Source organism: Eubalaena glacialis, chromosome 2, assembly GCF_028564815.1.
Source record: "Eubalaena glacialis isolate mEubGla1 chromosome 2, mEubGla1.1.hap2.+ XY, whole genome shotgun sequence".
Lineage (NCBI taxonomy): Eukaryota > Metazoa > Chordata > Mammalia > Artiodactyla > Balaenidae > Eubalaena > Eubalaena glacialis.
This window is the reverse complement of record NC_083717.1, coordinates 19,521,432-19,533,974: the sequence shown is the minus strand read 5'-3', so window position 1 is coordinate 19,533,974 and position 12,543 is coordinate 19,521,432. Positions and strand designations below refer to the sequence as shown.

Here is a 12,543-nt window from a genome sequence, read left to right as displayed (position 1 = left end):
CTGCTAAGGAAGTCAACAAAATATACCAAAACAAGTCTATAAAATGGTAAAAGTAGTAGCCAAACTACAATGGGATGTAGTATGAATAAAAGTTTAGCAAGAATAGATATTAAGTTCAGAGTACTACTTTTTCAAGAAGTCTGAAAGCAACAGGAAAAGAAGTCAGTAGCTTGAAGGAAGTTGAAAGTTTTTTGCTTGCGCTGTGAAGTGGGTGTTTGGATGAGCAAGACTTGATGAAAGCAATGTAACCTCAGAGCAAAGGAAGTGCGAGTAGAGATGAGGGAGGATGCTTAAGAAGAATGAAAATGTTTGTGAAGCAATAACAAACGGTCATCAATGATAAACCATAGGAATAATGAAGGTAAATCAGAGGATAAGACACCAATTCTGTATTTGAGACCATTAGTCTTAAGCTCAACACTGGCTTCTAGAGTTTAGCTACTTTTCAAGCCCCCAAAATGTACTTCACTACTGACCTAGCCATCTCACTTGATGAAACAGTCAAACATTTAGCACCATGGAGAGTACAAATGGTGTTGTTTAGAGCAGCAAAAAATTGGAAACAATTTCCAACAACAGAACATCATAAAATGAACACTCTGAAAGTCATTAAAAATAAAGAAAATTTATGGAATAAAAAGTTCTTAAGACTATTAAATGATCAAGCAAAATCTAAATCAGCATATACAGTATGATCCAACTATTATAAAATATAAAAGTACAAGTGAGAAAAAGAGAAGCAGGACATAGGTTAATTTAATTTCTTCTACCTACATAATATTTTCCAAAATTTCTAAAATGAACATAATATTACTGCATGTAGCAATTTTGATACATGCAGTCTTATCATTAGGAAAGCTCTCGGGCTGTAACTTGGAAGAAGGGTGTCACAACAGAAGACAAGAATGGATTGCCTATAGACAGAGGCAATAGGAATTTGGCAGAAAATATAAAAGGAAAGCATAGGGGCTTCCCTGGGGGCACAGTGGTTAAGAATCCACCTGCCAGGGCTTCCCTGGTGGCGCAGTGGTTGAGAATCTGCCTGCCAATGCAGGGGACACGGGTTCGAGCCCTGGTCTGGGAAGATCCCACGTGCCGCGGAGCAGCTGGGCCCGTGAGCCACAATTACTGAGCCTGCGTGTCTGCAGCCTGTGCTGTGCAACAAGAGAGGCCGCGATAGTGAGAGGCCCGCGCACCGCGATGAAGAGTGGCCCCCGCTCGCCACAACTAGAGAAAGCCCTCGCACAGAAACGAAGACCCAACACAGCCATAAATAAATAAATAAATACTTTAAAAATAAAAAAAAGAATCCGCCTGCCAATGCAGGGGACACGGGTTCGAACCCTGGTCCGGGAAGATCCCACATGCTGCAGAGCAACTAGGCCCGTGCGCCACAACTACTGAGCCTGAGCTCTAGAGCCCGCGAGCCACAACTACTGAGCCCATGTGCCACAACTACTGAAGGCCGCACGCCTAGAGCCCATGCTCCGCAACAAGAGAAGCCACCGCAATGAGAAGCCCGCCCACCGCAAGGAAGAGTAGCCCCCGCTCGCCGCAACTAGAGAAAGCCTGCGCGCAGCAACAAAGACCCAATGAAGCCAAAAATAAATAAATAAATAAATTAATTAAAAAAGAAAAAAAAAAAGGAAAGCATAAAGACAAACTTTTCATCTAAGTAAAATTGTATCCCAAGACTCACCTCACAACCACCCCCCATCCCACCCCCACCCCACCCCCACCCCCACCCCACCCCCACCCCACCCCACCCCCACCAAAAGCAGACTTTTTTTTTTTGGCTGCGCCACATGGCATGTGGGATTGTAGTTCCCCAAACGGGGATCGAACCCGGGCCCCCCGCAGTGGAAGCGTGGAGTCTTAACCACTGGGCCACCAGGGAAGTCCCGCAAACTCTTTTTCAACTCCTCCTCTACTGTCCTTTGCCATAGCCCCTGATATCAGGACTGAGAACATAAGCTATTTATGGTTAAAGAGGCTTCTGAGAAACTTAACTGTAGATTATAATGTTTACTATGAAAAATGTATTCTGAGCTACAAGCAACTATCTTATTAATGAATCTTGTAAACACAAGGTTCCTAGGTTGGGAATTCACTATATCCTAGGCCACAATGATTTTATAATTCTCTGAATACTCAAAGTATGGTTTCATAGCTTATACATTTCACTTTCAGGTATCTATATTCTAATTGTTCAATTACACTGAGAGCTCCTATAAGGCAGTAGATGATAACTTCTTGCTATTCTATCTTTCCTGAGAATTACGGGAATTATGGAGTTAACTGTAGGTTCCCTGCTACCATTGAAGCAACACAAAAGAATATCTAAATGATATTACACAAGCAGTAACGTAGGAAGTGAATACCAATACACTGCCACATGAAATTTTTTATAAATTAAATGTTAAAAATAAAATAAAGTAATATTTCTATATGTACAACAAAGCCAGAGTTGGACATCTTTAATCGTAAAAGGGAGATTAAGCTGAAGACAGAAATCACCCTGTCACAAATGCCTAAACATAGAAAGTTATTTCAGGCATGTTTACAATGTACTAAACCAAAAAAACTTTCTCACACACCCAGGGTAAAAACTATTACCTCATTGCTGGGAGCCTCATGCTCAGACACGACATCTCGATGCTGGTTTTGAGAAATTGATGCACTGACAGAAATAGATGTGTTTTTCGGTGAATGGAAGGCATTGATGAGATGACTCAGAGGAACTGTAACCTATAAAAAGATAGACGTTGAAAATAAGTAGTGCTTTTTAAAATAAAAACAGAAAAAAAAACTTTTTATTGTCAGGATTGGGTATTGTAAAAAGTTAAATATACACCGTATATCAAAACTATACATTAAAAATTATAAATACTCAGATTATTGCTGGTAGGAAGAAAACTGGTATATCCCTTCAGGATAGTATAGGGGTTATATACAGCGAAAGTATTAAAAATACATACATTTCACCATTCGAGCAATCTAACTTCTAGGGATTTATTCCAAGGAAATAATCTAGTAAGTAATGATCTATGCTTGCATATGCACAGAAGACAGTTTTCATCAAAATATTTGAAAATTTGTGGAAAGCTAGAAATGTCCAATAGGGGAGTGGCTACACAAATGATACCACCACAAAAATGAAATATTTCGCAGACATGAAACAAGTAAGCATATACCCAGAATTTTATACTTTTCAGCTTCCCCACTGCACCACCCTATTCTAAGTCACCATCATCTATATGTGGATTTTTACAACTGCGTCCTAACTTCTCTCCCTGAATCTGCTCTATTAAAGCCAGTCAGATCTCATCACTCCTCTGCTCAAAACCCTCCAATGGCTATTCTCACAATAAAAGTCAACGTCCTAACAACGATGACAGAGAAAGCCCTCCCTGGCTCTTTATCACCTCTCCGAATTGATCCACCACTAAGTTCCCCTTCCTCCTCTCTGCTCCCACCACCGCATCCCCCTTTCTGTTCCTGGAACACACCTGGCAGGCCCTCACCTCAAGGACTTTGCACTGCTGTTTATTCCCGCCTGTCGAGTTAAGTCACATAGTTTGCTCTCCCTTCAGTTCTTAACTCCAAAGTCATCTTTTCATGCATCTTCTCCCTGGACAACCTATGTAAGATTTCAGCAACCCTCCCCTAAAAAATATTCCTTATTGCCTTCCTCTGCTCTATTTTTTCTTCTTGACATTTTCATTATCTAACACACTTCATATATTTACTTATTTACCTATATATTGTTTACTAGAAACCCCAATCTAAGTCACCTCATTAGCGTAAATCCAGGTGTGATCCAAAGAGGGGCTTTAAGAATAAAGACACGCCCATCACACAGGAAATTTCAAGGGTTTTAGGAGCTCTGTGCCAAGAATTGGGAACAAAGACCAAATACTTTTTATTTATTATACCACATTCTCCCACTGGAGCATCAGTTTCATGTGGCAAGGGGTTTTTCCTCTATTTTATTATTTTTTTCTATTTTATTTATAAATTATTTAATATAAACTGTTTTTACGTTATACTTAATATAACTTAACACTTTATATTTTATTTTTCTCTACCTTACTTTCTCTATTTCATTCAATACTGTATCCCAGTGCAACAATAATGCACACAGTAGATGCTAAATAAATATCTGTTGAGTAAATGATTAAATTAAATGGGCTCTTACTATATGCCACATTTTGAACTATGTACTTTACTTATATTATCTCATTTAATCCTCCTAACAGCTATAAACATTAGTTACTATTACATTTCTATCACACTACTACATTTTCTCAGCAAGAAAGTACTATAGGAAGGATTCTAACCTAGATAATCTGACTCCAGATTTCACTTAAAGACTTTTCATCCCACGGTTATTGATACAGAAATAAATTCATAATATTGTTTTTTAAATGAAAAAAGCGACCCGTAAACCTTTATGTAACATTTTTTTAAAAAGTATGCATACACATATTTGTGTAGAGTTAAAAGGATGAAAGAACTTATTCTAAAATGTGATCTATTGGGGTGATGAAATTATAGGTGATTTTTCTTATTTATATTTTTCTTTTCAGGATTTTTGGCAATTAGCTTGTATTATTTTTAGAGTCAGAAAGAAACGATAAGCTCTTTTCAAACTATTACAAGAATCAGGGAATTCCCTGGCGGTACAGCGGTTAGGACTCCATGCTTTCACTGCTGAGGGCCTGGGTTCAATCCCACAAGCTTCGCAGCGTGACCAAAAAACAAGAACAACAAACAAACAAAAAACTACAGGAATGAAATTATTTTAAGATACATATTTTCTGTCTATACATTTTTTGGTTTTGTTTTTTTGGCCTCCCTGTGCGGCTTGTGGGAATTTAGTTCCCCGAGCAGGGATTGAACCTGGGCCCTCGGCGAGAGTGTGAAGTCCTAACCACTGGACCACCAGGGAATTCCCTGTCTATAACCTTGAAAAGTTTTATTTTAATTAGTTGTACCTCTTCTCATTCAATAAAGAATTTAACCTGCTAAAAGATGGTTTGATCTCTCCTCAATGCAAAGGTTGAACTTCTGTGTCATATAACGGTCCTACATGAGTCCAGTTAGGACTGCCTATAGTACAGAAAATTCCTTCACTACCTCTACCGACATTGCATACCACTAACTCCATTCAGCTAATGATAAATTCTCCTAAAATCGGATCTTCCTGACATCAATTTCTTGCAGTTCAGTTTCAAAAGGTTTAATATTGAATTCAGCAAGCCAAGTCAAATTCTTTTTTTTTTTTTTTAATTAATTAATTTTTGGCTGTGTTGGGTCTTTGTTTCTGTGCGAGGGCTTTCTCTAGTTGCGGCAAGCGGGGGCCACTCTTCATCGCGGTGCGCGGGCCTCTCACTATCGCAGCCTCTCGTTGCGGAGCACAGGCTCCAGACGCGCAGGCTCAGTAGTTGTGGCTCACGGGCCTAGTTGCTCTGCGGCATGTGGGATCTTCCCAGACCAGGGCTCGAACCCGTGTCCCCTGCATTGGCAGGCAGATTCTCAACCACTGCGCCACCAGGGAAGCCCCAAGTCAAATTCTTTTTCAAACGATTGGTAGGACTCCTCCAGACACCGGTCATCTTGGTAAATAACACCTACTTGCATCCAGCTGATCAAACCCAGAAACACCTCTTTCCATCATTCCTCATTAAATTCTATTCTTTTTTCTTTCTTTCTTTTTTGGCCGCACCGCGCGGCTTCTGGGATCTTAGTTTCCCGACCAGGGATTGAACCCCAGTCCTTGGCAGTGAAAGCATTAAGTCCTAACCACTGGACCACCAGGGAATTCCCTCTGTTCTTTTTTCAAAATAAATCTCATCCCCTTCTTTCCATAACCACTGTCACCACTTACCGGTGCATTATCCCTCTCTGGATTAGTGTAATAACATCCTAAACTGAAAACATTTCCACTCTGTCCTTCCACATTCTCCACACAGCAAGAAGCCAGAGTAATCTATTACTCTGTAATAGATTGTAATGTAAATCTGATCATGTTACTCCTTAACATGCTTAAAAGTATTCAATGGTTTCCAACAAACTTAAAATGAAGTCCAAAGTCCCTTATCGTTAACACCCTGTATGATCTGCATCAGTCGTCTCCCCAACCTCCTTTCCGTCACTGGCCCTTTAATCACCACGCTCTAGCCACACTGGCCTTATTCTTATTCCTCCAATCAGCTAGGCTTGTCACTATCTCAGAACCTCCAGATGTTCTGTCTACCTGTTCACATCTATTCACTCTTCACTTGGCTAACTCCTACTCATTTTTTACTTCATATAATCAAGATTCCACATTTGCTTTGTTCACCTAGCACATTACTGATGCCCAATAAATAACTAACCACTTCATTTTTTATTACCCCACCAGTACTAGCAAAATTCAAAACAAAACAAAACAAAAGGGAGTGGAGGTTACACAGAGGAACATAATTATATGCTTTAACCAAGAAACTAAAAAACGTCAAAAATTATTTTTAAAACGGAATGTTTTCAAAAACCGTTTATTTGCAAAACTGTTAAGAACTCTCAAAAATGAAAAATAAAAATGTCACCATCAAAAAAGATTTTTAAATGAACTAAGAACAAAACATTGTCACCGGTGATTACTCCTGAAAGAAGAATTAAAAATAAAAACGCTTGGAATCTTTTTTCTCTGCCCTTTTGCTTCAAAAATGAAAAGATGGGGAGGAGGCTGAATCAAAATTTTAAGTGCAAGCAGTCAATAACTTAAATATATCAATATATATTTATTAGTTACTTTCGGTCAAAAAAAGAGAGAAAGCATTCATAGAAGATTATTCAAATTTTTATAGCATGTTTGGGTTAAATTCCATTTAAAAGAAAGAGTAGAGAATCGGGGTTGTGAAGACGAGTTTTTGAAGAGGCGAAGGATGGAAAAGGAACATCACTTGCTCCCTTTACATCTACGGCAGACGTTTCCCCTGCCCCCTCCCCACCCCCACCCCAGAATGTCTAGCACTGAACAATGCCTGATGGATTCTGTAGCAAAAATTCCACGCAATCAAATCGATAAGCCAAGGTCTCCATCACGCTCGTATTTTGCTTCTGCTTCATCGTCAGCCCTTTACTCTCAGCGTTGCCCCGATCCCTTCTCAACCCCAGGACTCCAACTGGATTAAACGCTTCCCTCCTACGATCCCTTAAGAGAAACCACTTCCAAGAAACGCAAACGGCAAACGCGGGCAGGGCGGGGGGAGAAAAATGGACTGGATGCCGGACCCACCTGGGGCTGAACGGTGCTCGACAGGGAAAACATCTTCTCCAGGCCGTCAGCGACCTCACCCGCCTGCCGAAACTGTCCCTCTTGTCCACGGCCCGGCGGGGAGGCGCTGAGCCCTTTTTTCCCCTTCTTTTCTCTCTCCTCTCGCCCTCACTCTTCCTAGAAACGGAAAATGGCCTCCCCTGCTTACAGCTGCTGCAAAGACAGACAATCTGCCCGGAAGGCAAGGCGCTAACGCAACAGTACTTCCGGGGGAGGTGAGGCCGCCACCCAGGGGCGTGCGTCAACGCTGCGCCTTTTCGGGGGCAGCTGACGCCCCCCAAGGTAGTTCACGTTCACGTTCACGTTGAGTAATGCACGCGCCGGAGCCCCAAAGCTCACTGGCTGTAGTTTTCTTTTTAAAGGGGAAAGACACGGACCCTGTTAAATCTTTCTCCAGCTTCGTTATCAATACTTCCAATGTATTTTCCTGTTCTGCCTGGGCCTTGAGCTATAATAAGCTCGTTTGCTACAATTAAGTGCTCTTTATCTTCCCCACAATAAATAAAAAACTCTTCCTATTTCAGATAGGCAAGTTACATCCCGTTAAACTGTCAAATTACAGGACCAGTCATGCGCATCCTGCTCATCCAGTTTCTCCACATTCTGTGATTTCACTGGCCATTGTTTCACGGACCAGACCGAACTGGTTTACGTTTCTCCCGCGGGTGGGAGGCCGCAAAGGAGTTTAAAAAACAAAACAAAAAAAAGTGGGATGAGGGCCGGGTCCCACCAGCCTCGTTTGGAGGTCGGGAGAAAACTCCAAATCCCTCGATTCAGATTCAAGCCCCCGTAATCCCTTTCCCCGTCTGCCAAGAACTATTTGTGCCGCCCCCTGTCACTACAAACGAGGTACGTGAGCCGCTGTCACCCTGGAAGAGTCTGTGGTTGGTTCAAGAATTTCCCAGCTGCCCCGCCTTCAAGTTCATTGGCTTCTGCGTCGACGCAGAGCAGGTGACAGGGGCGGGGCCGCACTGGATTGGGCGTGGCCTGCGCAGCGACGGGGTGACGTCACGGCCGAAGCGCGGCGTGGGCGGAGCCTCACTTTGAAACCAGTTGGCGGGAGTTGCGGCTCCGGAAGGGACCTTGGTCGCTGACAGAGACTTGCATCCGGGCTGGCCTGCTATGGAGACCACCGCCGGCGGCGAGATGGAGAGTGGAGGAGGCACGCCGACAGGGGAGTTCGTGAATAGGATCCCGGTGCCACGACCTCCCTCCATTGAAGAGTTCACCATAGTGAAGCCCATTAGCCGCGGCGCCTTCGGGAAGGTGTATCTGGGGCAGAAAGGCAACAGGTTGTACGCGGTGAAGGTAAGAGTCAAGGAATAAAGAAAGCGAAAGAGGCCGGCCCTTCGGCCCTCCTTCCCGCCCCCTGAACTGGGCAGGCCTCAGGGCCGCTGGAACGACTAGACGGGTGCCTGGCTCGCTGAAACCTCCGGAGCCCTGCGGGATGACTTCTCACTTGGGGTGACAGAGCGGGCAAGTCGGTGCCACCTCTGCCCCGCCCTTCTCTTCGCACCGCGAAAGCTTAGGAGACGCCAGAACTTCTGAATCCTTTTTACTAATTTGGTCTTTACCAGGATTAGGGTTGAAACTTTAAATTTGAAACAGTTATTTCCATATTATATTTTAATTCTATCAGTTTGACAGATTCATTTTTTTATTGAGATGTAACTGACATTTACTAGTTTCAGGTGTACAACATAATGATTCAGTATTTGTCTATGGCGAAGTGATCTCCACAATAAGTCTAGTTAACAACCATCATGACAGCTACAAATTTTTTTTCTTGTGATGAGAACTTTTAAGATCTCTCTCAGCAGCTTTCAAATATACAATGTAGGATTAACTGTAGTCAGCATGCTGTGATGTAGATTAACTTCTGACCTATATAACCAAAAGATCTCATTAAACCCCACTTTTCTCTTCATTCTATAAATGTAGAATGTACTTATATTTAAAGACGAAGCTGAAATATGTCCCAAATCACTCCTTTATCCTTGCAGTAGTGTATATCATTCCAAAGCATTCAAGAGCTTTCAATATATTTGAAGCTGTTCTGGCCACTCTTGATTCTCATCCACTCCCATAGCTTCAGATTACTCACATCTCAGCACTGAGTGATGGTGATAAAGGAAAGAAGCCAGCAGTCCGATGCAGTTTCAACTTCCTGTCGGACATTGCTGTGTGAATATCTAGCAGGCACCTCGGAATTGTGCTTGCCTAACTTCGAACAATCCTCTCCACCTAACTGCCTCCTGTACTCCTTCTCTCCATGTAATAATACCACCATCTCTGTCATTCAAGCTAGAAACTTCAGTCATTTTAACTTTTCTCTACTTCATCTGTACATTCTCTCTCTCAACTAGGCCTGTCAATTCTGTGTCATATTCATTCGTATTACCCCTTCCATTCCATTCCCAAGTCTGCCCAAGTACAGGACTGCATTTTTTCCATTTCTTTCTTTCTTTCTTTCCCTTTCTTTCTTTTTCTTTCTTTCTTTCTTTCTTTCTTTCTTTCTTTCTTTCTTTCCCTTTCCTTCCTTTTGTCCTTCCTTCCTTCCTTTCTCTTTCTAAAAGTACAATTCAGTTTTCAGTAAATTAAAGATAGAGTAACCATGACCACATTCCAATTTTAGAACATTTCCATCACCCTGAAAAGACCTCTCTTGCTCATCTGCAATGTCTCCCCCGCTTAACACCCCTAGCCCCAGGTAATCATCAGTCTACTTTCTATCACTATAGGTTTGCCTTTTCTGGACATTGCGTATAAATGGAATCATGAAATATATGGTCTTTTGCATCTGGCTTTTTTCACTTGACATGATGTTTTTGAGGTTCATCAGGCCTTCATTTCTATACCTAGTCTATTGGAACAGGCCCCTAACTGGAATCACTATTTTATTCCTTAGGCTGTGCCATGCAAGCTAAAGTCCAAACTCCTTAGAAAAGCAGTCATGCTCCAAGTTCTGGCTCTAAACTTCCACTGTATCTTCTACATATTCTATGTTCTAGCCACGCCAGACAATTGGCTAGTCCTTGAATGCTGTGTATTGTCTTGCTTCCAAACTTATGTTTATTCTGTTTCCTCCTTAAGTGCCTTCCTTCCACCCTTCTCTGCTCTTCTCCACCTATGTTATTTATGTATTAAGGTTCATCTTAGCCCCCCTTCAAACCTTTCCTGACCTTTCAGACCCACCCTATTGAAATTAATTCTCCCTCGCTTCATATGTTCCCAAGATTTTTTGCGTTTCCTTCTATTATACTAACCAGTCACTATTAGCTGTTGAAATGAAGACACCAATACACTTTTTGATAAGTATTTGTGAATATCCGCTTTGTGTGTAGGGTCTGTGTACAGTGGTAACAAAACGAACATGCCCTCATAGAGCTTGCAATCTAGTGGAATGATAGGTGAAATCATGTTTCAGACTGGCTTTGTCAGTTTCCCTTGTTTTCTTATGGAAAGGCTCTAAGGCTGGAATTTACAGCATATTAATGATTTTATTACATGTTCTATTGAATCTTTGGAAAAAATATGCCTTTTTTTGACTTGTAATCTTCCTGAGAATTGATCTCAATGTTACTAACTATTCAGTTTAGTGCTCCAATTTTTTTTTTTAATTTATTTATTTTTGGCTGCATTGGGTCTTTGTTGCTGTGCGCGGGCTTTTCTCTAGTTGCGGCGAGTGGGGGCTACTCTCTGTTGCGGTGCGCAGGCTTCTCACTGCGGTGGCTTCTCTTGTTGCGGAGCACGGGCTCTAGGTGCGTGGGTTTCCGTAGTTGTGGCACACGGGCTCAGTAGTTGTGGCTTGTGGGCTCTAGAGCGCAGGCTCAGTAGTTGTGGCACATGGGCTTAGTTGCTCTGCGGCATGTGGGATATTCCTGGACCAGGAATCGAACCTGTGTCCCCTGCATTGGCAGGCAGATTCTTATCCACTGCGCCACCAGAGAAGCCCTAGTGCTCCAATTTTAATGTAGATTATCGTTTTGCTTCCTTACCAATTACCTTGAGATTTTAAAAGAGTAGTTATTTATTTTCTATAACACAGCATATGAGACTATTAAGTTTCAGTAAACTCTAACCATTTTTAAGAAATTTTTTTCCCAGGCAAACAAACATACATTCTTCCTCTTTCTGTTTCTATTTCCATCCATCAAAGAACCAGAAATTTAAAAAAATGAATTAGCTACTATTTCTCTATGCCTACATTCCTGATTATCTGGGGGCGTATTAGGAACATTACTATCTTTTGGCTTAGTTGTAAGGACAGCAGAACAGAATTTTTTTTCTACTAATAGGTAGGGTAGTTAGGGAGCATTTGCTTACATCTTTTTCCTTATCAAAAGGGATGTGATACTTTTGCCACTTGATACCAAGATAAGCAGTTCTATGTTAAAAAAGTTAACAAAGTTTTGTTTTGTTTTCACCATATTAGCTGTTTTTCTAGCAGAGTTTCCCGCTGGCAATGTGAGGTCCAAACAACATCTGTGTTTTCTCTCTCTGATTGTTTTCATGATGGCAACTTGGAAACCTGAGAATACTTTGTCATAAAAAATAAAATGGATGTGTCTATTGTCATGTTACATACTACAGGTTGTCAAAAAAGCAGACATGATCAACAAAAATATGACTCATCAAGTACAAGCTGAGAGGGACGCCCTGGCCCTAAGCAAAAGTCCTTTCATTGTGCATTTGTACTATTCACTGCAGTCAGCAAACAATGTCTACTTGGTGAGTAAATAACTTGACATTTTCTCTTCATTCAGGAATCACTGAACCCAGTGACTTAAGAATTACAGTCTCTGGGTTCAGAGTGCCTGGGTTTGAATTCCAGATCTTGCACGTACTAGCTTTATGACCTTGGCCAAGTTACCTTACCTGTTCTGTTAGTTAGGGTTCTCAGGGAAAAAGAACAATAGAGTTTGTGTGTGTGTGTGTAGAGAGGGGGATTTATTTTAGGGAATTGCCCTACATGGTTATGGCGTGAGCAAGTCCAAAATCTGCAGGGTAGGCCAACAGGCTATAGACTCCGGGAAGAGTTGATGTTGCAGCTCAAGCTCAAAGGCAGTGAAGAGGTAGAATTCCCTCCTCTTTGGAGGAGAAAGAGATGACACCTCAATTTTTTTTCTCTTCAGGTCTTCAGCTGATTGGATAAGGCCCTCCCACATGATGGAGGGTAATCAGCTTTTACTCAAAGTCTAATGGTTTAGATGTTAATCTCA

The 12,543-nt window shown here is 41.7% G+C and overlaps 2 protein-coding genes across 6 annotated transcripts in view; one reads left to right on the top strand and one right to left on the bottom strand.

Annotated features, from left to right (window-relative positions):
• The window catches only part of YME1L1 (YME1 like 1 ATPase), a 32,256-nt gene extending 24,772 nt beyond the window's left edge, over window positions 1-7,484 (bottom strand). The window contains exons 1-2 of the mRNA XM_061181626.1: window positions 7,283-7,484; window positions 2,617-2,748 (exon numbers count right to left, since the gene is read on the bottom strand). Coding sequence (XP_061037609.1) covers window positions 2,617-2,748; window positions 7,283-7,315 — 165 coding nt within the window. The 5' untranslated portion in view covers window positions 7,316-7,484. The remainder of the gene's footprint in view (window positions 1-2,616; window positions 2,749-7,282) is intronic.
• Window positions 7,485-8,443: 959 nt separating this feature from the next.
• MASTL (microtubule associated serine/threonine kinase like) overlaps window positions 8,444-12,543 on the top strand; it is a 32,845-nt gene continuing 28,745 nt past the window's right edge. For all 5 annotated transcript variants that reach the window (XM_061181624.1, XM_061181620.1, XM_061181622.1 and 2 more), the window contains exons 1-2: window positions 8,444-8,629; window positions 11,915-12,052. In XM_061181624.1, the coding sequence (XP_061037607.1) occupies window positions 8,444-8,629; window positions 11,915-12,052 (324 nt within the window). The remainder of the gene's footprint in view (window positions 8,630-11,914; window positions 12,053-12,543) is intronic.